This window comes from Salarias fasciatus, chromosome 1, assembly GCF_902148845.1.
Source record: "Salarias fasciatus chromosome 1, fSalaFa1.1, whole genome shotgun sequence".
NCBI lineage: Eukaryota > Metazoa > Chordata > Actinopteri > Blenniiformes > Blenniidae > Salarias > Salarias fasciatus.
In genome coordinates, this window is record NC_043745.1 from 20,892,785 (window position 1) to 20,917,926 (window position 25,142).

At 41.9% G+C, this 25,142-nt stretch overlaps 2 protein-coding genes across 2 annotated transcripts; both read right to left on the reverse strand.

The window, feature by feature from the left end:
- Positions 1 to 719: 719 nt before the first annotated feature.
- On the reverse strand, positions 720 to 8,656 carry got2b (glutamic-oxaloacetic transaminase 2b, mitochondrial). Its single transcript, XM_030092682.1, has 10 exons — positions 8,493 to 8,656; positions 5,078 to 5,234; positions 4,531 to 4,659; positions 4,380 to 4,439; positions 4,139 to 4,300; positions 3,052 to 3,156; positions 2,757 to 2,907; positions 2,397 to 2,562; positions 2,145 to 2,295; positions 720 to 1,976 (listed from the first exon to the last, which is right to left on the reverse strand). The coding sequence occupies exons 1-10, from the start codon at positions 8,573 to 8,575 to the stop codon at positions 1,854 to 1,856; spliced, it is 1,287 nt and encodes a 428-aa protein (XP_029948542.1). The 5' UTR covers positions 8,576 to 8,656; the 3' UTR covers positions 720 to 1,853.
- A 3,676-nt stretch (positions 8,657 to 12,332) lies between these two features.
- On the reverse strand, positions 12,333 to 24,652 carry LOC115393595 (calretinin-like). Its single transcript, XM_030098668.1, has 11 exons — positions 24,464 to 24,652; positions 18,202 to 18,278; positions 17,071 to 17,160; positions 16,752 to 16,832; positions 15,897 to 15,953; positions 15,528 to 15,605; positions 15,288 to 15,343; positions 15,156 to 15,195; positions 14,268 to 14,321; positions 13,093 to 13,164; positions 12,333 to 12,938 (listed from the first exon to the last, which is right to left on the reverse strand). Exons 1-11 carry the CDS (start codon positions 24,555 to 24,557, stop codon positions 12,822 to 12,824), a joined length of 816 nt encoding a protein of 271 aa, XP_029954528.1. The 5' UTR covers positions 24,558 to 24,652; the 3' UTR covers positions 12,333 to 12,821.
- Between the last annotated feature and the right edge of the window lie 490 nt (positions 24,653 to 25,142).

Here is a 25,142-nt window from a genome sequence, read left to right on the forward strand (position 1 = left end):
CTCAGCTCTCACGATGGACAGAGATTGAGATACAGACCACTCTACAAACTCTAAATACACACTGAGAAACAGTTTTGCTCCAGTAATGCCACATCCATAACACCATTCCAAAGCTGCACCTATCCGTAACATCTGATATTAACAGAAATCACTAGATCAGCGACACGCCAGTTCAAGTCTTTAACTTCTAACTCGAGTCTCAAGTCTTTCATTTTTTTTCCAAGTCATCAAAACGTAGACTCGAGTCGACCCAAGTCCAAGTCGCATAATTGACGACCCCGCATCTGCCACTTTCATTTTGTATTGTATGTAATAAGTGGTATTTGGGGTACATTATTTCCAAATAACTCATTTTGTGAAACTACAGATAGTTTGTGTTAGAATTATGAAACTTCTTTTAAAAAGTTACAAATTTATGCAATTTACCAAATTTCTAAAAACAAAAATTGTGAAAATGTGTGAATTCAGGCTTTAAGATCCCACCAGTTAAAACTAGTATTTCTGAGTGACTTTAAAGGGTTGAAATTGAATCAGAAATAGATTCCTGCTTAAATGTGCTGCTTAGTGTATCTCAACAGTAATAATTAGCTGCAGATCAACACCAGTACTTTGTATTGTAGGGGAAAAAAAAACATACAGGGTTACAAGTATGGCACGGTCTGTAAAGCAAAGATAAATAATGAATTGCAGCGGTTGAAAAGAGAACACAAACCAAATCACAACTCTCTAAGGATTTATTGTTTGTTCAATAAATGATACTTGAGCAATGATCCATATTTTATGACAGAATGTAAAACATGGAGGTAAAGAGCCACAAGTTTCAGAAGAATGAGCAGACTGGGGGCAAAGCCCACATTACTAAATACCACCTGTGACTCTTAGTTTTGATGAACCGTTCCAGACACAGAGACATGGTGTCCGAGCGAACCAGCAGCTTGTGCATGTTTACTAAATCCTCATGAGCGCGTCACATTAACCCACTGACATGCACAGGGCGTTGAGTACACAGTCCTCATAGTGAAATTGAAAAAGATCAGACATCACATGTGAAAAGTAACATTCTGCATTTGAAACCAGGGTATATAGTCATTGCTTTACTCTGTATTGTAGTTTTAACTCTTCTGGCTTGTGTGCTTTTATTGTGAAGGGAGCAACAGCGACTGAGAAACTGCAGCTTTGTGACCACCTAAACCGATTTAAAAACAAAACAGCCCCACAGATCCTTCAAGGAAAGACAAAGAGATAAGAGAATGAATTGCCGAAGAACCAGTAATCAATGTAAATTGATAAACCAGATGAAAGGGTCCTCTTCATACAGTAAAGTTCACTGTCTACAAGAGTCATGTCTTGATATCCACACAGTGCCTTTCAGTTTATAAAGTGCTACCAATCCACCGATAAATTAAGGAAACAATTCATTCCAACAGGCTGTCACAAAGCAGCAGAGAGCTCATTAAGCACATAAAACTAACACACAAGATAAAGTTTCCTCAGAATGTTTGCCTGATGATGATTTAGCGCGAATGGGCCCACAGCAGATCAAGAGTGCACATTTAGGAGGACACAAACACACAGCCAATAGTCGACTCCACATAATAAATAAGCCAAAAACTCATAAATTTCAGCAGGGGAGTTTGTTTGATGAAATCTTTCAAAAAAAAAAAAAAAAAAAAGTAACTAGAAAATAAACATTTAACTGTTCCAAATTCAAGTGATGAAATCCAATGCAGAAAAGGTCGATCTAAATGTTAATTTGACTTTTAAAAGGTGAAACGGAGGATAAAAAGTGATGTCTGAAGCCTCTCTTCTGTCACGGCTGCTTTGATTTCATCACTTTCCCGACTGGCTCCGCTCTACTTGGTGACTGCGTGGATCGAGTCGGCCAGGTAGCCCACGTTCCCGGAGGACACGCCTGCCATGGAAATCCTGCCGTCCTTGGTCATGTACACGGAGAACTCCTTGATCAGCCGTTCAACCTGCAAGAGCAAACCAAGTCAACTATGCTACGAAGCTTTTCTTACCCTCTCATTATTAGCTTATCTACACAATCTAATTAAAAATACTGGTTCCACATCGCCAAGAGTGACTACATGATATCATGACAACATTTAATTCTGAGAATTTTCCATTCTATGTATGATCACCTGCTCGGGCTTGAGGCCTGTGAAGCAGAACATGCCGATCTGGTCGATGACGTGCTGCCAGTTGTGGGTGGAACCGTTCTTCTTGAGCCCCGCCACCAGCTGCTCTCTCATCTTGATGATACGGTTCGCCATCCCGTGGACCTCCTCCAACCTGGGACAAACGAAGCGTGAATCGTGTAGGAACAGATTATGCATCAATTCCTGCAGTTCGGCTGGTGACAGATGACGCCTGGAGACGTCAGGAGCTCGTACCACAGAGCGCGCAGGTCTGGTGTGCTGAGAATGGTTGAAGCGATTCTGGCCCCGTTCATGGGAGGGTTGGAATAGATGGGCCTGATGAGGATCTTCAGCTGAGACTCCACTCGCTTTGCCTCCTCTGCGCTGCCGCACACCACAGTGAAGCCTCCAACACGCTCACCTGGTGACATTCACAGAGTCATCTACACTCAGCACACCAAAACCATAACGGAGCATCTGAATGCACCGAGAGACTTCAACCAATCACACCTGGCACATAAAGGAACATACAAGTTAGTTTTTGTACTCGTTGTGACTCCCTTGTCATTATTACACAGTTTATTCAAGGAAAGCCTGAACTCTGGCTGGACTGACCGTAGAGTCCCATGTTCTTGGCAAAAGACTGGGAGAGCACGATGTTGTGGCCCTGCTCAATGAAGTGGCGCACAGCCCAGGCGTCACGATCAATGTCTCCACTAGCAAAGCCCTGATAGGCCATGTCGAAGAACACCAGGAGGTTCCTTTTCTACAGTGTGGGGAAAAAAAAGAACATGGCAGACATCAGAACTAGAGTGTTGCAGGTGAAGAAAGTCCCCTGATGTGATGTGACTGAAGCACAAACTCACTCCTGCCACCATCCAACAGAAGCAGGACAACAACGGCCACCCACCTTCACAACCTCGGAGATCTCCTTCCACTGCTCGATCTTGGGGTCCACTCCGGTGGGGTTGTGGGCACAGGCATGCAGCAGGATCACACTGTGCTCAGGGATTTTCTGAAGCATAAAGAGGAGTGTTTGGGCTATCAATCATTGCAATCTATCATTGCACCATTAGATATGGTAAACATATTTTATTATAAAGCTAATTCAAATCCTCCTAGTCACCAAATGGCAATAAAGCCTGGGTTTTGGGTAAACATTTTCACAGCCAATGACCGACTACATGCTTACAAGAGAACTTTGAACAGAAGATGTGCTTAAATATCTAAATAAAGTGTTCTGCTCTGTGTTTGATGACTGAATGTCATGTCAATTTGCCCCTTTTACAAGCATTACGGGCAAAACTCCACTGCGTTTGGCTGTTTGCTTACGCAACAATGGCATTGCAAAGCTCTTAAAAAAAAAAAAAAAAAAAAGACTTCCAGAGTGCTACGTTTAACTACAAAGAGAAAAACACAATTTACCTCTATGCATGCAAACTAAACTGGCTTACACATAATCAAGTAAAAGGAAATGACTTGACACCAGGTCGAACGATAAATCTTCTTGTAAAATTTACAAACAAGTCTCAGTATGCAAAGTACACCAAATGATTACCGTACAATGTGGATTTACAGATTCAAATATGAACCTACAGACACTGTCCTGATCCAGAAGTTAAAATGATCGACCTAATTTACTTGGTCGAAATGAACTGTACTCAAGCAGAAGTGAAGGTGAAAACAAAGTCCTTGCTGGTAGCTGTTACAAAAACACACTAACAACACAAACACAGTGGTTTCGGGACAAGTCGACAGCTGAATGGTTGTAGCTCATGCCACAGGCCAAAATGCTCTCAGCAGCTGAGCGCTGTTTCCTGTCTAATCAGATCACTGCTGCACATTAGTGACACAGCAATTGGACTAAATCCTGTCCAATGACTACTTTCCTATCTATATTATGACTCCCCTGGAGCTCAAGAAGTCAGAAGTGGGACGTCCTTATGGTATATCGTTCAAGAAGCATGATTTCATTAGAAAATCTAACAAGCTCTTACAGAAATGTCCTCCAGAGCTCCGCTGAAATCAAAACCACAGGTGGAAGGGTCGTAGTATCGGTATGCTTTGAGCTGCAGGCCAGCGTCTCTGAAGATCGGTGTGTGGTTTCCCCAGGACGGTTTGGGCAGGTACACATCCTTTGGACCTCCGTGGAACCGAGACTGTGACAAAGAAAGACGGCCAAATTAAATAACCGTCATGTCTTCACTGCTACAAATGATACATGCAAAAAAGTCTTACCAAAAAGTTGCCTCCAATACGCAGAGATCCAGTCCCTGAAATGGTCTGGACAGTGATGCTCTGTTGAGGAGAAGAACACATTGATCTGGTTTGGTTTTAAAGCAGTCGTATGAACTTTCATGAAGCTGGATTGATGAGCGTCATAACTTACCCTGCCGCTCTTCAGGACCTCATTGTCAGCGCCAAGAGCCAGCTGGGCGCAAGCTTTGGTAAAGTCTCCCAGTCCACCAATAGGGAGGTACTCCTTATCCAGTTGTTTGGATGCAATCAAAGCTTCGGCCTAGAAAAAGAAAAAAATAATGTGAAATTGAAGTAGACTATCACAAAAGTATGTTTTTAAACAACTAATGCAAGAAATTGATCTGATTCTGTTGGCACTTGAACTGAGACAAAGGAACCATAACAGTGGTTGTGTAAAAAACTTAATTCTTTCCAGATGTTTCAGTCTGCATTACACTCCAGAAGCACAATTCAGCATGACACAGCAAGTACTGACCAATGAAAAAAATACTGCTCAGTCATCTCCTTTGACCTAATCTTTTACAATAAGAAACAATATAAACCATCCAGCAGCTGAACGAGCAACTCCGCTTTCAAAGAACAGCAAAAAATCACCTTCAAAATGAATAAATTCACTGTGCGTCTGCTCAATCTGATACCTCAGGTGGATTCACTGAAAGGCTTGCTAACCGCGTTACCTTGCGGACACAGCTGAGGACAAAGGGCTTCCCCTGGTCATCCCTGTAGGCTCCAACTCCCAGGTTCATCTTCTTTGGGTTGGTGTCCTTCTTGAATGCCTCCGTCACCCCCAGGATGGGATCGGGGGGACCCATCTGCACTCCACCCCACCATGAGCTGCAAATGAACCCAAATGGGCAATTAGTGAACTATAGTTACACACCACATTTTCACCACTTCAGAGGCCTCATGGCACTTTATATCAGCTATTCTCAAAATTGGTGTTGCAATCCCCTCAGGGGTCACCAGGTTAGATGGTGAAGAGTCGAGAATCACTGTTTTACATGACCTGTGACATTTGCGCAGTCACACAATTTCTACTGGAAAAATCGTGGTTAAGGAGGATAAACAATGATGCCATGTAAAAACACAACTGAAGCATCATTAGCAACACAGCTGCTGCAATGCAGAAAAGTAGAAATAAAAAAAGAACAGTTCAACAACCCCCTCTGTTCAACACAACCAATTTTATATGGTATTTAAGGAGTACTTTTTTGGTCTGAGTGCAGTGGAGCTGTGTCAAGGCAAAGAAGAAATGCCCCACGTATGCCACAAAAGTGAGCTGAGAAGGCTCCCATAGTCTGACAAGCAATGCAGACGACTAATAATGCACACCTAACCACAACAAACAGCACAGTAATGTGTGACAGTGTTCAGTAAACACGCCAAAGAAGAGGGGATTTAAACACTATGGAACATTTCTATTCCTGGAAAGGAATAAAAATGTCAAGAAAATCCCTAATAACAGAAGGGTTTTTTTGTCCCCTCTCTGTGTGATGGTGGTCACAGTCCATCGACTCCCGAGTTAGTAAACCTGGAACAACCAGTGGAACTAATACTCCTCATGTGACACCGAGGTTAGTACACTGATGCAGATACATGAATGGCACATGGTCAGTGCGCACAGGTTCTGTGAAGCAAACATAATCCATTCAGAAGGTCCAGAGTCCAGAACAGGAGTAACAGTTAATCTGGGTCTAAGAGACGCAAGCTGCCCATGAAATAACTCCCACTTTCACTAAGTGCTCAACAAATACATTGGAATTCTCTTAACATGATGTTTACTGTCTTTTCCCTTCATACTAAGTTCACTAACAAGGCTTATGGGCTGTTCAATTTATTTGTCATCTGAAAAAATCAATAATACATTAATCAGTTGAAAGTGATTATTTTTTCCATTTTAAAACTTGGAGCAAAATGAAACCTTTAAAATGGTTTAGTTGTTCAAGAATGCAGCATAACTGACCATAAAAAACTGTAATCTGTACTCCTACCCTCAGTCTACACGTTATTGTGTATATTAAAGTAGTAAAAACTGTGTAAATAATGGCACCCATATTAAACTTACTGAGAACGGGGAAAAAAACCACATATGCTAAAAAAATCTCAAAAGTAATTCTTTTCATAAAAACGGTAACTTTCAAATAGCACCCTGGTGATCATGGTAAAAATACATGCATGAGCACAGACTGCACATCACCAAATATAAGATGAAACTGTAGAATGAATACAAGATTCCATTATTCCATACCTGAATGTTTTGCTACCAGATAAAGAGCCACTGTGATATAGTGGATTACTGGTAAAACACTGACACAGTCAATGATTTGTTTTTGACACATTAACCTGCACTCCTGTCCTCAAGTGAGAGGTCATTGTCTCAGGTTTCTTGTACTTTGTGAACCCTCTAAACTTTGCAGCTAAATTTAGTACAGAACCTTTCGCAAAGGCCAAAAGTCTCCAATCCCCTAATATTAACACTCGTGATGATCACGTCCTATTGTGACTTTCACAAGCGGACGTTTACTGCATGAAGAGAATCAACTCCTAATGCAAACAGATCAGTGTTTCAGCTTTTATGTCCTCCATCCAAATGATTACAACTGAGTACACCAGGATGACACTGCAGTAATTTTTTTTAAGTCGGTGGTAAAGAACATCATTTCTGATATGCCTTTGTGGCTGTTTATTATAGTCCTGTGTTATTCGTGTACCTGCTGTTATCTTTCCCAGTTTATGGATCTTTCAGGCCCTACACTTGTGAAATTTGTGATTAGATAAGACTTTCCAGCTTTCACTGAAAATACATGCAGGAAGCACTGAAATGCTAGTCGATGTGTCTTTGTGAAGATAGCATGTAAAAAACAATAAAACAAAAAACTATCACATTCAGTGTTAATGCAAACAAAGTTGTACTCAACTGTTTGTTTTCGTGGCAGTCACCGCCATGTGGTATGACAGCCTTGAAAAATGACAAGAGCTACCCAAAGAGGTATGGATGGTTCAACACTTGTATGCATAACCTTTGAACATCTTAGCTTCACAGTTTATGTAAACACAGAGATATTCGTGAACTATAGATCAAAGGCCTTTCTGCCAGGTTGTAGAGCAGGTGTATTTGGTGTTGTCTTCACACGATGGAGGCTCTGAAACTCACCCACTGAAAGAAACCACGAGACAATGAGCTCACCAAATGAAACTAACACTGGAAGCAGCATGGTGGAAACGGGGTCTGTTTCAGGCGCTCACAGAGACTACAGTTAAATGGGGACAAAGTCCATAATTAAACTGCAAGTCGATGTTACATTTTCACAAAGATACATTTAAGATCATTCTTTTTTTAAATTGAGTTTGCCCTCCAAAATCACTCTGAAAGACATGAGAAATCTCAGCCGCTAGAGAAGAGCCAATCAGTTAAGAAAGGCGGACCGCGACAGCCAATCAGATCGCTCCATTTTAGAAACTACGACAAGTCTGTTGGCTCAAAAAGAGCGTGGGATATGACAAGTCAAGCAATCGCGGTCGTCTAATAAACCAAAAAGTACACTAAAACGTCACTATAAGCACTTTTACAAAAAAAAGTAATTGTTGTGTGATGGTAATGATTATTTGTGATGTGATTGAGTTGCCTTATCTTCTCCTGAAAGCGTTGAATGATGCAGGGAATTTGTGTTCCTGACACACCGACGTGTCGTGACATTCATTATCCTCAAATAACCCTCTATGCACAGGTCAGTGTGAATCGCAGAGCCCAACAGCTGCTGCAAAGTCTGTGAAATCAACTGCAGCGCCTTAACCCGAACACTAACAAGGTGCGACGTGATCACAAGAAGCTAAGTGGGACCGACATCACACCGGGGCCTGCTGAAACCATTTGACCCCTATGAGCGGCGGTTAGCGCCGCAGCTAGTAGGACCGCACCGAGGACAGCGTCTCAGCGTGCACTAAAAGGCTCACACCGCCGCGACACTAAAAATAACAGCTAATCTGCCAGTCAGACTGGCAGCCAGAAGGGAAAGATCGCCGTGAATTTATGAAGACACTTGCTTTTAATCAATTCCGGTGTCTCCGTTATTGCGTGTGAGGTGTGGTTACCTGTTGCGGGTGGACAGAGCTCCCAGGGACGGGGAAATGTTCCCCAGGCAGAAGATCACCTTGTTTGACTTGAGGAGGGCCATGTTGCTGCTCTTGGGAGTCGAGCCTAGTCGGATGTGGACCGAAGTGAAGGACAGGCGCGACCACGACGCTACGTCTCCGGTACGCAATGACGTCACATGGGGTCGTACAGCGTCAACGCGGCGGAAGCGCACAGATAAAAGAGGGCTGGGGTTATAATCTGTGTGAATCCCTTCACTGTTGAAACAAACAGAGTGTAGCAAAGCGAGCGAAATCATACACCCAGAAAGAAATAAGATGATTCACAGAATCTGTGGGCCCGAAACTGACATAAAATGCATATTAATCTCCCAAAACAGGTAGATGCAAGACAACATCAGATGCCAAACTTCCAACAACTTCTTCTGACTTTATGCTCTGCTTCCTCGGCAGCTCTATACAGTGTAGTTCATCCAATATATCTGTCCTCAACACATGCCAAGATAATGTCAAGAAACAAATAAACATACAAACAAGCAACACTAAGATGGAACCTGAAAAAATAACAAATAGATACAATACAACCCCAGAGACGAAATCAAAATATAGATAAATAGATTTAGAAGTGACACAAAATGACCATAGAAACATTCAACGGAGGAACAGAAATCGTCATAATGAGATACAAAACGATCATACAGAGACCTCAAACTAGAACTGGGGCCATTGCACTTGTTTTTCCATAACTGTGCACAGATGTCCACGTTTTCTCATAACACAAATTTACACTTCTTCTACAAAGCTATAATTTAGAGTTGGTAGACGTAATATAAGTATTGTATTTAGTACTTCATATCATGCAGTTACTGAATCGGCCACTTGGGGGCAATAGACACTGCATGATTTTCCTAATTTGCCCATGGTTTGGCAGCTGTTCTGTACATGTTCACATTCCAGTAAACACTGGTCTTCTCAACACTGGTCTTCTCAGTGAGGATGCTTTCAAGATGCAGCGGCAACTAAAAACAGATCAGATTAGAAGGGAATTAGAAAAAATACAATTAAATGTAGGATTTCGCTGCAGAAATGTATGCCTTATTCTGAAGGAGGTGTAATTATAAAGTGCTACTATTGATTTTTCCCCCTATCTATTCTTGCCACCATGGGAAAACCTTGACGTTTCACTTCACAGCTCAACAGTTTTTAGTGCAGATGTATAACAGCTGCATAAATTTCACTTGCCATATGAGAGAAAGAGGGAAAACTATTTGGCGTGAACTGAAGTGGGATTTTACAATTGAACAATCATGTTTGCAATTTTCAATATGTTTACAATTACTGAGCATTTACAATTGCAAGGGGGCTTGGATTAATGTTGCCGCGTGTAAATATACAAGGTAGTTTTAATTTATTTCTGTTAAAAGTCTAGAAATGTGTTTGTAGACTTCAGAAATCACTGTGGGAGGAAGGGTGAACTGGAGGAACATCACACAGCAGGGCCTGGAGGTCGATTAAACGTTTTCCTACATTGTGACAGACAGCAGCAGCTTTCATTGGCAGCCCAACAGAGCACCAGGACAGGACATGCTCATGGCTTACAGTTTGACTGCCTGTGTGCAGAGGAGATATGGATAATTCCAGCAAACTCATCATGTCAGAGAAGAGCCGAGAAGAGACGGAGAGCAGTGTAGTGTTCATGGCACTCATGGTTCATTCTGTGACATGAGAGTTGTTTGTTCTTTTGTTAGAAATGCACTGACTTCGAAATCTTCTGAGCAAAAGCTCACAGAATTTTAAAATTCATCCAAACCATTCACAATTTTTCAAGCTATAGCCACAAACTTTCAAGCAGAATGAAAATACTGACACATTTGTCCCTGTAACACTCAGCTAAAAATAATTGACAGTTTAATATCAAGTGATGAAGAAAAGAAGAAAGTTGAGAAACAGATGAGAGCTGAAGAAGCATTAAAATGAAGAGCAGTTAAAAAAGGAAAAAGAATTAAGCCGGAACTGATAAGCCAGAGGTAAGTGACTGACTGTAATACTGAATAATGTTTTCCAGCTTAGATTTCAGCAGTCATCCCTAAAATACTGGGTAGCACTCTGCACAAGCATTTCTATAGCCTCAATGTTATTGTCACTTATCAACACCTTTTTTTTTTTTTTTGGCTGGTTGTTGCCATTGAAATATATTAAAACTACACACAGCACATAAAGACAAACTGTAGTTAATCCTCAGGATTTCCAGGGAGGTTTTGAGCTGATAAATGTTTCGACAGAGGGTGATGATGAAATAATGTACAGTAATGTAGAGCACACAGAGGACTGCACTGATGTTTTACAGTGAGTTTTTTTATGGCACCGTGCTGCACTGCATCACGTCCAGAATGCCCGTAAACAGCACAGTGCTGTTTTTGTAGTGAGGACCTTCTCAAGAGATGTCTTTGCATGCACGCATGATCACAAGTTCAATCTTGTTCTTCTATGCTATCGAGGATGTCAACTTTACTGGCACATAAATCTGCGTGCGTGTGTATGTGTGTGCATTGTGAGGACCTGTTTTCTTACAGTGGTGCAGACAGGAAGTCATGTTTAGTCGTAGTCACGGGTATCTCCAGAGTGAGTTTGCTTACAATTAATATGAGTCAATGTGATGATCCCAGAAAGCATGTGTTTCTATATGTCTGCAGTTGCACAGAGTATAAATAACAGAGGATATTTCATCTGGTTGTCCCATTTCTCTCACCGAGTGGGACTGATGTGTGTGAAGGAATCAGAGCGGATATAACTCTCTTTTTCCTTGTTGTCAGCAGTTAGCAGCTTGGTGACTGTTCTACTGCATGCCCTTCAATACAGCTCTGTGTGTGTGTGTGTGTGTGTGTGTGTGTGTGTGTGTGTGTGTGTGTGTGTGTGTGTGATATGTGCCTTTTTGAGCTCTTGGTGAGGAGGTGTGCTCTGTAAGTATTGTTTCAGTGTTTGTGCAGTGATGGTGAGCTGTGAACGGGTGTGCTTTAAAGATAGTGAGTTTAATTAAAGATGAAAGGCCTGATGATTAATTGATGGATGGCAGACTGTTTCATATTTCTGAAACACGGGGGTGTGTTGATTCTGTGGACAGAAATGTTAAACAAAAGAATTCCTGACCAAAGTGGGATATTTCCCTTAGAAAACAGTTGCTTTTTGCTTAATTTTAAGAGTAAAATAATCTAGAATGCAGAAACATTTGCATTTAAATATGACAAGATTCTTCTGTACTGAAAAGTGTTTTATTATTGTTGAGGCGAGGAGGTTGAATTACCCACATCTGGACAAGAAACTTTCCTTATTTTCATTATTTACCTGTGCAAATCTTTGCATAGTAAATTCTCTTGCTGTATTGCAAAAGGCTTTTTCTAAAGGCAGACAAGAATGACCTGGCCATCGCCCTGTATTTCTCTTCTTCATCTCTCAGTTTGTCTTACTATGTTCATTTCTTCTCAAAGAGTACGACATGGAGTGCCTCTGAGGCTCTCCTCTATAAAAAATGAAGCAGCGCTAGCTCTCGCTCTACGTTCCACTTTCTGTTACCAGGAGATTAGAAAGTGAAGGTGGAGCACTCTGGAGGAAACACTCTTGCTCTGGGCATCTGCACTCGAGATGCAATCTCCACACGGTGCTCAAAACAAGGAGGGGGCAGGTATTTTGTTTCACCTGCCACTGAGAGAAAAGTCCAAACAAACGTTTCCCTGCAGCGGCAGTGACACACTTCAGATGATCCCCATGATAATAGAGGTGTAGCAAAACATCGCTGAAGAGCCAGCGATGCCTTTGAAAGAAAGTGAATAATTGGGACAAGAGTTGCCATGTTATATTTATTCATTCTCTCAGTAATATCTTTAATAGAACAGTACAAGCCTCATCAAATAAAACAAGCCCATAATAAATCAAAGTTAAATAAATAAAATAGACAGCAGAAGAAGACATTTCAGAGGGAAAGGAACATATGATCAGTAATTTATTCATTAATTTAATTGGTTGATTTTGAAATACAAATGCATCATAAAAATGGTAATTTAATTAAATAAATACACAATTTATAACTGTAGTCATTACTATGGCTATATCACCACAAAACTGCATGTTAAAAAAAAAGAAGAAAGAAAAAAAAACTCAAGAGGAAAACAAAGCTAAAACAGCAGGGCCAGCGGTACACTTTGTGCATTCCAAGCACTTTCGTCTTCACTCTAAGTGTTGTAGCGAGGTTAAGGGTCACACATGCACCAGGTTACATCAGGAGGTAGGACGAAGGAAGCAGGAGGGGAAATGGAAGGATCCCAGGCGGGGCCGTCACAGCGCGGAGTCCCGGCACAGGACGATCTCCAACTCGGCGCGGTACAGCTTCCCTCCGTCAGAGAGAGCCATGATGCTCTTCTTGTAGTCGCCCAGTCCTGTGGAGTCCACGTCCTGACAGGGGCACCACACACACACACACACACACACACACACACACACACACACACACATACAGTCAGTGGGCACAAGCATACTGTACGGTTCTATATTTGGAGAGTAGAAAAGTAACATGAACTGATCGATCGATAGGCTAACTATTCATTACCATTTTTTTCTTGTCACAGAGGTCCTTCAGCAGAGCCTCAAGCTCCTGCTCATCAATATGCCCGTTACCGTCCTGGAGACGACAGCATGAGGGGATGAAATTTACAGACACAACCATTATTTGAACATGTCCACTGCTGCTGCTCAGTAGTTGCAGACTTTACCTGCTTCAGCTTCAAGCTTGAGAGAAATTAACATGCTAACAATGTGTTCTCACACCTCTAGAAATTATTGTCATTTATTCACATTTTCTGTCCCTGACTGCCCCCACCCCCCCACCCCACCCCCACCCCCGCTTCTACATGTTTGTTGGAGGATATTAGTGGATGTACTGTATGTCTGTAGATCTCTCTATTGTGTTTTGTTACATTTGTTTGTTCTTCTTCATTCCCCGGATCTGTCCTCTGTCTTTCTGTTATTACTCCAGATAATTTTGTCACTTTTTTGTTAAAAAGACGCTCACTCACTGCTCTGACATCTCATTTTGAGAAAATGTGAAGCTGAGGTGTCATTAAAAAAGAAAGGCTTATTTTATCACAAAGTATAGCTGAAAGTACTGAGAATGCAATTAGCTATTTATCAAAGTACTAAACTGACTTAAATTACACAATATTTCTCATTACTCTGGAAACGGAAATGTATCTTAATTAGAATAATTCTTTACAAAGCTTTAGGAAACAGCAGCACGGAGCTGTTGAGATTTATCTTCTGGAGATCAACAACCCCAGAAATAGAGAATCAGTTCAGTGCATACATTAATGATTGTTTTTAATCAGCCATATGCAAATCAACCCTGGAAATATGTAAATGTGACTGATGCCACCCTCAGAGTCATGCTGCTATGGCACAGCGGAATCAGTCTGGGAGCCATGGTTTTGATCTTGACATCTATCAGATGGATAGCGGTGACATTTTCCCCAGAGGACAAATCCGAATGACTTGATCCTCTGAGCTTCCCCCTTGCCAACACCAGAGGAGTGACATTTGTAGTAGAGAATGAAACATATCAATAACTCCAGAATGGATCACCATGAAATTTTCAGCAGATATTGAAGGTCACCTGTAAAGATGTTCGGATGCTGAAATACAACTCTGCAGAGTCTCTAACACGGCTGCAAGGTCTCGACAGACACTAAGGATATATAAAGACAGTGAAGCTACGATCGCTCTTTTCACCTTATCGTAGAACTTGAAGAGGGATTCGAATTCTTTCACGGTGAGCTTGATACCCTGTGTGCAAGAGAAAGGGAAAGAAAGAGAGGGGGGTGGAAATTATTCGAAACTGATGGATATTTCTAGAGAGCGGTAAAAGCCCCACCAGATTCAGAACTGATATTAATCCATGCAGATTATGATAACTGGGACTAGAGTTGAGTTAATCCTCATCAGACGGACTAATCCTCTGTCGGAAAGGAATTGTTGATCTGCTCTCACAAGCCAACATATACATATGGGAGCATGCATGTCATAATGCACATGAGGGATCAATGATGGTTTTAAAGCATAAAAAATGGCTCTACCTTCTTTTAATATTTCCTCCTTAAGCCCATGAATGTAAAACAGTGATAAAAACGATAGACTACATTCATCCGGGCTCTGTGCTGAACTAAAGACTTGTCAGAGGTATATCAGGGTATATAATGCCTCCAGTATCAGCCGGGTTATCTGCTCAACCACCCCTGTGACCCTCGAGGGATAAGAAGCAAGCAAAGCAAACGGCTCAGTATTTTCACTTCCAGATGGAAATCAATGTCCAACATAAAAAAGGGACTTACATTTGAAATTATACGACTTTCAACCATCAAATCAATTTAATTAATTCTGAGCGCCCGAGAAACCGCCATGTTATCAATGCAATGACACTCTGTCGTATCTCATTCCCGACTTAACATCAGTAAACATGCCCCTGTCCCATATGTCCATTCAGAACTTTAATGACAAATAATCCTCTTGTAGTGAATCCAATAACACTGAATTGTAGTAGTCGGACTCTACAGTGTTATTTTAATTCCTCTGCATTAAGAGCGGTGGACCGGCTTTAGCTGTTTTGCAGTATCCTCCTACCTGGAACTTCACAACGAAATTTTCGTCATTGGGCAGGAGCCTGCAGTGGAAACACACAGGAAGGCTGGTCAGGTTTTAGCTCAGCTAAAAAAAAAAAAAAAACAACATGACGAAAAGACAGAGACGACTTACCGTGCCATCTCAGACAAGCCCAGCTTACCATCCCCATTCAGATCAAACATCCTGAGCTACAAAGAAAGAGAAGTTACCGGGAACCAAAAATATCACCATGGCTTGATGACAGAAACATACAATATGTGAAAAACAGATTATTAATGGCAGCCGACAGATGACTGTGAGTCTAAGAAGTCCATGTTTTTTTTCTCTGCTAATGGCCTTTAATGTTTTTAATCTTTGCTCTATGACACTCACAATGGTTTTCGTGTAGTCATTCATCTTCTTTTGATCGTAATGTCTGTTCGCCCTCATCAGCAGGTCGGACAGAAAACCCTGAAAAAGAGGGAAAACTGCTTCGATCAACCAGGACGGACAGGTCACAGCTATGCTGAGAATAAATGGAAGTTACTTTTATTTAAAAATAGATGTATGATGGTTCTTTCTTTTTTTTTTTTTAAGATCATTATGTCACCTCTGGTCTGACTAGTTTACCGTGAATACCATACAAAGTGCTGAGAATCTGTTCTTTCTTTGGTCATGAAATCAAACAGCAACAAATTACAAAATAAATGAAAGAAGTTAAAATTCCAAAGACTACAGGAAAAACAGAGTTTGGCAGTTTACCTCCAGCTCGTTTGACTCAATATATCCACTGCGGTCGGTGTCATACCTCCGCCAGGCCTGCGGAGGAAAAGCCATGTTTTTTTAAGGAAACACACGTCAACTTTAACTTTACTGACAAGTTAAAGAAACCATTAAAGTGAAGAGAAACGCCAGTGTCTTCTGACATTGTGTAAATATAGAATTTGTCAAAGCCCTTATCAAAGATGGATACCTAAACCCCTGCAGCACTCACCACTTTCCCCCTGCAGAAAGCTGGGCTCCATTCATAATGTATGGCTCTCTGAGAATAGCTTTAACACAGCAGGAGCATCATACCAGTGAAAACCCCTGAAAACCGACTGCGCCAAGTGTCTGCTGGTTTTACGCCAATGTGCGTCCTTCGAATTATTTCGAACGTACACAATCAGATTAGTTGAATTTTGTGAGTCTTTGATTGACAAGCGCAACATCCAGGCTTTGAATTAAAAATTAAAAACCCTTGCCGGACCATCCTCACATGAGAGAGGAGTCCTGACTTGGCAGGGAAGCAGAAGCGATTGTGGGACAGCTGAACACGCGTCCCACGGGACGTGCAGCGACAGCACGCTGACTTGAGGCGTTTGTGAGGGAATTTCACAGCTCAGTAAGGTTTTATCAGTCACTCGCTCATTTGGCAACTTTCTATTCAATTATCGGGGTCCCAAAAGAAACATTGGAGGAGATGAGGGATACTTCTTCACAGTCATTAGAGTGGAGCGTGTCAGATAAGCATGACTGCTTGACTGAGCAGATCTAATGTACAGATTTATGTAAGAGGGCTCGCGTTTGACAGCAAACAAAGTGAGGAGTCACAGATGTAAATATATACAAACTTACTGCCATGAACTGAGAGCTGGATCCGACGAATTCTCTGAAGCAGAGCAGGAAATTTTCTTCTGTCGGCAGAATCTGAGCCAGCTACAAAGAGAAGGGAAGCTCATTATTGCACAGATTTCTATTTTATGCTTGGGATATGAAGGAACCATTGAAATTGGGGTTTTGTTAAAAGATCCTCTCGTTTTAATCTTCGATGGTTGAAGAAGGGACACAGGGCACACAGGAGGAGGAACAGGGAGAGACACACTGCGTCTGATGTGTCTTTAGCACTCAGCCACCACGGGACACCTCAGAGGAGCTGCTTTTAATGTCTTCTCACCTCTGACATCTCAATTCTCCCATCAGCATTCTTGTCGATGTTGGCCATGAAGTCCTTCATCTTTTCTTTGAATGCAGCGTGTGAGGGATCCTGCAAGCGCATCAAGTCGCGCATCAGAGAGACGGCAGAGAATAAAGATGATGATGGGCTTTGCTTCACATTCACATTCAAGATTAAAAAAAACAAAACATACAAAAACATTAAATTAGAATATCTTAACTACGCAAATCTAGACAGGCTTGAATCCGGTACCTGGATATGGTGGGCGTAGAAAACTGAAGAATGGATGGAGGAGTGTTTTGTGATGCTTACACTGATTAAACATCATTAAGCAGCATCTCGCTGTGCTAATTCCCCACATGATGTGCCCTCTGTCAACATAATGAGCAATCAGGGTCCATTAAACCATTAAGACCTGCAGCCATGTTTGAACGTGTGTCTTTAAGATCATTTGTGTTTTTCACTGTTCAGAGCTGGATTCATATGTCTAATGTATTCTCCTGACGCTGTGAATGAAAAAAAAAATGGCACTGTCTACAATGTTTGGAAATGTGCAACCATCACTTCAGGTTGAAACATTTGATAAGAAGATGAATATTGAGTGCATTAGCAATACATGAGTTACCAATATGCATATTTGTTTCTCGTGTGTAATCATTTACAGGGGAAAATTGCTCATTCAGTTCCCCATGAATAACCAGCAGTGCTTACATTGTATCAATAATGCCAATAAGGACTTTATATAGTTTTTATAGCCTGCAGACAATTTTAACTTTTAAAGCATTTTCTTTATTAGAGCGAGAAACCAAACAACCTGACAATATAAAAGCATATTAGCTGAAGTTCAATAATTGAAACACAAAAGAGTCATAAACAGAATGAACAACTGAGGTGATGGAGATGAAGCATAAAATTTAAAAAGAAAAGCAAATAAAACACATGAAATATAAAAGTCACTGGAGGACATAATCCAAAGGGGATTTTACCTCACAAAAAGTTATGACTTTCGAATGATATTCTTTTGATATTTTGTCAGAGGACTGAAGGAGAAAGTATCACACCGCAGAAGTCACCCTGGCCGCTGACACTGAATCCATCCATCTGAGTGCAGCAGTGTGATAACACACTCACCACGCCTGCTCCTTGTCTCGCAGTCTCCAGCTCTTTGAAGAAGCGCTCCAGCTCCTTCCCCTCAATGTAACCATTTCCTGTGGTACCAGAAGGAAAAGAAGAAGAAAAAAAAATCGATTGGCAAAAATGAAACTTATGAAGCTTTTAAATAACTTTGAACTTTGTTGACTGTTCAGAAGTTTGATTAATGACTTAGATGTGGATGAAAGACTGAAGGTCGCTACGGGTCCCTAAACTTTGGAGCAGTTGCCAAATTATGAACACGGGTCTGGGATGAAAATCCTCTGTGATTGAACCCAAGTGTTTGCAGGATCCTCCACATGCTCACAGCTGTAATTAAAGGAGTGTGACTATTTCTGACTGCATTTGGTTGACTAAGCTCGGGGAGTCAGTGCACAAGTCAAAACACAATTTTCTGGGTTGGCAGTATTTATGCCTTCAGTGAGGCCTGGAGCTGTGTAACACCAGGAAATAAGATCACCAGATGTTATATCACCTCTACCCAGCTTAAAACTTTTAATTGAAAACTCCTTTTGCACTGCACAAAAAAAAATAACAAGGTCATGTACATTCGTACATTCTTTATCCTGTATGCACATAACTCGAGCCAAATTGGCATTTAGCTGCGGCACGGACAGCGAAGAGTCAGTGACGCGCTTCAGCACTGGGGAAGAGGAAAAAACAGACCACAAGAGTGAAGTGCCGCTGGAGTGTAAGCAGTATAATGAGTGTTTTCTTGCCTAAAACGTTGAAAGTGGGCAGTCAGATTGATGCTTATTGGGGCATTCAGTCCCTCTGTCTGGATTTGTGCTTCTTATGCCAGTCACGTGACCGGGGATGATTTAATACAATAATTTACTCCACTGGTTTGCCTGCAAGTCACAGGGTAGCGTACAGGACAGTCAGCGTTCTCTTTTTAATCATAACAATGAGTCCCATCTGTCTACAACCCAAGCGGGGATTGGGATGGTTTTGTCCCTTTTAAAGTACAAAGAGAGCCGTAGATAAAATAGTTATTTTAATTCAGAATAAAATGCATAGATCCCCCCCTCACCCCTTGCTCCCATCTTCATCTTTTAATCTTTTATCCTCTCATCTCCTTTGGGTTTTTTTTTTATCATTTTCTCCCTCACCTCCCCCCATCCTGTCCTCTCGCTGGGAAGCTTCATTTGCACACTGTCCTTGATAGGTGCTCCATGTCACCATCTGTGCTTTGGTCAAGATGGTGTTTTAGATATAAACAAATCAGTGCCAGAAGACAAAGCTCTGGGTGCAGAAGCAAAGCAAACTTTAGGCTGCATCACGTCAGTACAGCGACTTCAATTTGCCTTCACTCCATTTGTATTGTTCCTGAATTTTCATAAGCATTAACAACAAAATACAAATTACTCAAAACAAAAATTCAGTCACTGTCCTCATCAGTTTGTTTGTTTGTTTGTTTGTTTTTCTGGTGCCAAAACTGCAAAACCGTCAGCACTGAGTTAAAAAAAGGTGGAACTTAAAAACCACATTCAAAAAATGGTTGTCAAGAGTCTCACTCCACACATGGAAGGAAAATGCTTTTGCATGACAATATAAAAGTCAAAAGATGACCAGGGAAAATTTAAAAGTTGGAGGGCAGTGACCTGGCCTGACGTGACTCGACGTGACGCGACGTGACACCAAGCCACGAGGCGGGCGTGGCGGTGTCTTTGTTTCGCAATCGGCAGTCACAACAACAATGCGGCTTCCGTAGCTCCAGCTTTACCTAGACATAGATCTATAGACATAGATATCTAGACATAGATATCTAGACACGCGTGAACTTACGAACATATATCTGCGTATATGACATATCTGGCGACACAGGGCTGTGGTGGAGGAGAGGCGTGAGCGGACCATAATGAAATATTGGTGAAACTAAAGAGTTTTTGGAGGATTAAAGCTGTTTTAGGAGCAGCATGGTTACCCATGCCTGCTAGCCGTATACGGATGTGCGCCGCTCGATTTTGGATCTAAATTTCTCCCGAAGCACTGTTCGGATCAGAAAAGCATTCGGGGTGAGTATATTGTTCTACTTCATTCTATAAACAACACGAAAGCGGACCTATCACAGTCCTCGACGTTCATGTCACCACACGTCACCACGACGCGTGGTTAGGATTTTTGGGAGGTGCGCGTCAAGCCCTAGCGCAGGGCCGACGTAGGGCGCGGCGTAGACGGCATAGGAACGACGTCGCTGCGACGGGGAAGCATACAAAGGCCTTAAGATGAAATAAGATGACATGATAAGACAGGACATGACGGGAACCGATGAGATGAGATGAAAATCCCTTGCACAAATTGAGTATGAGGAAGCTTTTTTGGAGTTTTAACACATCCATCCAAAATGTGAGATAAATGTCGAGTTTAACCAATCAGTCTACTCACTGGAAGACTGATGCTGAGATCTATCAGAGTCTATTGTATTTATTGTGATTAAGTTGCTTATTTGCTTATTCAATTCAAGCTAGGGTTGGCGATCTTGGAAAACTAGCATGTGGCACGAATGTAGCATCTCCTCAAGGCTCCGCCCAGCTCCCGCCCCATTGGAGGAGCTCCCGTTGGGAGCTTGGATGCACCCGCTTACATGCACGAGCACCGCTGTCCTCAGCGCTTCATTTCTTCGTTTTTCTTTATTTGCACTACGCCAAGTTATGGCGCACTCAATGGTAAGTAAACCCCCAAAACATTCTTCTCCGCCATTCTGCAACGATGCTCCGTCCTTCTACGCGCGCACTGAACCAGGGTCAGTGCACGCCATTGACATGTACGCGCAGGGGGCAGGTCGAATGTCGAAGGGATTTGATTGGTTTAAAAAAAAAGGTGTCCCGGCAAGACTATTGGTTGCTGTTTTTCCCGTTTTACTCCTGCTGTAGATAGCGGATATTTTCCGCTCTACTTTCAAAACACGCTATGAATTGCTTCCCATCAGGTCATAAAGATCATTTTAAGCAGTATTTAAAAAAATGTATCTCATTCAGATCGCCAACCCTAGCTTTAAATGTAGCTATGTATGTATGACAAAAAGAATGGAAAAAAGAACAGTTATTTTTCAGAATTTGTTATCATCAATGGTTCAACACTTCATTCACACATGTCGATCATGTGGGGAAAAGCATGCATGGAGGCGAGTCTTGTTAACCTGCAGGTATATAAAGACAGTTAAACACTCTAATGTGTCTTTCTTCTCCATACAGTGTAGATAACTACTGTCCAAACGACAGGACAGACAAACCCTGCTCTGAGTAGAAACAGGATTTACTGCAGCCCCTGCACTTGGCAAAAGTAAATCAAGAACCCCTGATACTTCATGGCTCAATAGAAGTGAATACATCCAGTACGCTGTATTCAAGGTCAGAAAAGAATAAATCATCTACGATGAAGTATGCGTGCATTCAAATCCTGTGACTTGTAATAAAGCCTGCATAAGTAACTGTGTTCTCAGTTCACTGGGGCTCACTGCCAGAGTTTAGCTGCAATCCAAATCTCGACCGTCACATGGAGCGCACCGCTGCACACTGAGCAGATGCAGTCCTCCCTCTCTCCCACCCAAAATTTTCAAACACAACTCAGACGCTGATTGCTCAACGGCACGATGAAAACAGCCCAGATGATAACCTCGTAATGACTGAAAACAACAAACCGGGTCGCGTGAGCCACTGGTCAGGAGGGTTACTGAGTTATTTAATCCCAAGGTGTAAAGACAAGCTCAAGCTTCAGCATCATTTTGAAACAAGCATACTGGGTTTTTGTTTCTATTTTTAATGTGAAGTTGCCGTTTATTCTGTCAATAACAGTTACAATTAAGTCTGTCACTGCTGTCACCACAAAATGAAATACTGACACTAAAGCCTTCAACCAATAGAAACACATCTCCAAAGCAGCTCAGAAATAAGCTGTTTCGACACCACTGAGCTGAGAGTTTTGTGTTTACTGAAAGATGAGACGATTTAAAGAGACATAAAGCCCAACAAATGAGTTTTGTAAGGAGCCACAGTGGCTCTCTATCTCTAACAAACCAAACCATAAAAGTCTGATATGTAATTACAGACTTTTTGTGGTCTGTTTTGAATCTGTTTCATCACATTTATATGCAGTTCGGCACGCACACCAAACACAACGGTCTGCTTCCACACAGTTCTTTCATGTTTCCGTAATGCCCCCTTATTGAGAACAAATAACCTTCGGTGATGATGAGGTGCTGTTGAGCACAGCGATTAAAAACAAACTTCTGCAGCTGAGCTGCTTGGAAAAGATGGTTTGAAAAACAGTCTGCGCAGGCTTCCTGGTTGGGAAAGTCCTGGCTCAATTAGCCATTGATCAAGTGGTCATTGTATCAACCTGTCTCCATCAGTATCTGCCAACAGCGCCGACAAAACACAGCTATAAAGCCCAGGCACTGCTCTCTCTCTCTCTCTCTCTCTCTCTCTCTCTCTCTCTCTCTCTCTCTCTCTCTCTCTCTCTCTCTCTCTCTCTCTCTCTCTCTCTCTCTCTCTCCAGTGAAAGGCCCTCAAGTCGAAATGCGTCCAGTTTTAAGATCAATGTTTCAAAGCTGCATTCATCCTGATTTCTGTGCTCTGTCATCTCTGCAGTCACGGCTAAAGTTTGCCCACATGGACAGATATAAAAAAAAGACAGACAAACCAACGAGCGAGTAGCATTTCACAATGAGTCTGGAGCGTGGAGGGATTGCGGGATCCTTCAGGCCTGTCAGACTGTCTGATGAAAATACACCCTGAGTATATTGGATGAGTTTTCAAAGAGGTTTAACAATAGACGTCAAGGCTTTTTCTGAATGGCTCAAAAAAATTAATCCCTCAATTGAGCTTGTAACATGAAAATCAGAAAAGCTGGAGCGGTTTACTGTGAGTGAAGAGCAGCAACTCTTCTGATATTGGGTTGCTGCTGGAATTAAATAACTTGGAACAGAATCGACAAAGGGCAGAATGAAGCATCTGAACATTACTGAATTTGTACAGCAATCTCTGTTTGATCTGCACTTAAATGTTTCAATCATTTGTTGTAAATTTATGAAATTTGTCATATAATTTGTGAATTAACATTAATTTCCCTTAGTTCAAGTTGTATTGATCATTTTGATTCTTGATAAATGTGTTGATTATTTTTTCCCCAAACACATGCCTGTGAGTTTTATTTAAGAAACAGCTAAGGCTAAGTATTATAACAAAAGAACAATAAAAAAGAAAAAAGATCTCTGCATAAACTGTGAAATCTGATCTCACTTATTTAACTGTACAACAACCAAAAGCATCAAAAACCGCAAAAATCACAATTTTGAAATGTAAAGAAATTTCTTATTAGTGACTTTCTTAACCTTTAATTGAGCTGTAGAGCTTTTGCATTGAATAGGTGCGCACACTCACTCACTCACTCACTCACACACACACACACACACACACACACACACACACACACACACACACACACACACACACACACACACACACACACACACACACACACACACACACACACTAAACGCAGCCATCCCGTAGCTCCACCCAAGAAAAACCAGGAGAAAACACCCCCACCCCCACTCTGAAGCATCCTCTCATCTCTTACCTTCTCACTCTTTCTCCTCCTCCTCCTCCTCCTCCTCCTCACCTCTCCATCCCCCACCTCTCCTTCAATCTCTTGTTACTATCGCTCTCGTTTATGTTTTTCCTTCTTTTCCAGCATCTTCTTTGTTATTTAAAACTCTAATGGAGAGTTCTCATTCCCTGTGATGATTCTGTGTTTTTCCTCTTCTTCTTCTAATAGAAAAAGCGTGAGGTCTCAAAGTAAATTAATAAAAGTAAAAATATTTCAACCTGGGGGAAAAAACACTGAAAACAAAATCACATAAAATAAATTCAAAACATAAAATACAACTTTTACATACATATACAAGACTATCTGAGGTTATCAGGAGAAAACATCATTTTCTGATGATTCAGCACAGATGATGATTTTACTTGGATTTTGCAACAATTTCCACAGAATCCTCCTAAATTAAACTCCCACTGGGAAAAAAAATAAACAAACAAACAAATAGTATTTTGCTTGTTTGGGGGTTTTTATGTTTCCGGTATACTGCAACATATCAGATGACAAAAAAAAAAAAAAAAAAAAAAAAAAATACATTCACAAAACTCTTCCATAAAAAGAGCCTGGATCCAAACAAGCGCTACTTTCTGCTTTCATCCCGGGTCACCGGAGCGACGCACTTGTGCGCACTGACCGTCTGCGTCAAATTGCTTCCAGATGTTGATGAACTGCTCCGCGGTGAGCTCGGCCAGATCCAGTTTGGGCGGCTGCTGCGCTTGAGTTGCCATCTCTCCCGGTCCTGCCTCCTTCGGGTCGTCCGCGATAGTTGAGGGGAAAACTTTTGCCGCTGTGGAGCTGCTCGCTTCTGCGGGCAGCGCCTCCTCAGCCGGGGCTTTTAACCCACCCGCGGCGCGCGCGCTCCCGCCGTCCGCCGCGAGGGGGCGCCTCTGCTGTGAAGGGGGCCTGCAGGCATCTGTAGCAGGAGACCAATTACAGGAGGAGGAGGAGGAGGAGGATGAAAGGAGGAAGGCTCTCCTGAGCCGTTTGCATATAAGTTACTATTAAGGGCTGTCCGTGCTGCTGGTCTGATCGCAGGATCATTACACATCATCCAATCCCGCCGCTCCCCCAGGAGAAAATTACACCCAGCAATTTATTATGCTGCAGGGCGCCCTGCTGGCTCCACTGCATCTACTCCCGTCTCTGTCCTCTCTGTTTCTATCAATCCTGCATCTGCCTGCACTTTGAATGATCAGATAAATCCTGAATAAATTCCCTCCACAGGAGCCACACGACCTCAGGAGGGGAGACTCAAAACAGTAAAACGTACAGTGATGCACAAGTCAGGCTCCGCCAAAGGCAGCATTTTTCTC

What these genes read in the sequence shown, in the direction of transcription:
- LOC115393595 (XM_030098668.1), bottom strand. Translation starts at nt 24,557, where the DNA reads ATGGCAACTCAAGCGCAGCAGCCGCCCAAACTGGATCTGGCCGAGCTC. An exon ending in TCTTCAAGTTCTACGATAAG is followed by an intron (nt 13,165 to 14,267) that starts GTGAAAAGAGCG and finishes TGTCGTCTCCAG; the next exon opens with GACGGTAACGGGCATATTGA. An exon ending in TCTGTGACAAGAAAAAAATG is followed by an intron (nt 12,939 to 13,092) that starts GTAATGAATAGT and finishes TGCCCCTGTCAG; the next exon opens with GACGTGGACTCCACAGGACT.
- got2b (XM_030092682.1), bottom strand. Translation starts at nt 8,575, where the DNA reads ATGGCCCTCCTCAAGTCAAACAAGGTGATCTTCTGCCTGGGGAACATT. An exon ending in GCTCTGTCCACCCGCAACAG is followed by an intron (nt 5,235 to 8,492) that starts GTAACCACACCT and finishes GTTCATTTGCAG; the next exon opens with CTCATGGTGGGGTGGAGTGC. An exon ending in CAGGCCTCAAGCCCGAGCAG is followed by an intron (nt 1,977 to 2,144) that starts GTGATCATACAT and finishes TTGCTCTTGCAG; the next exon opens with GTTGAACGGCTGATCAAGGA.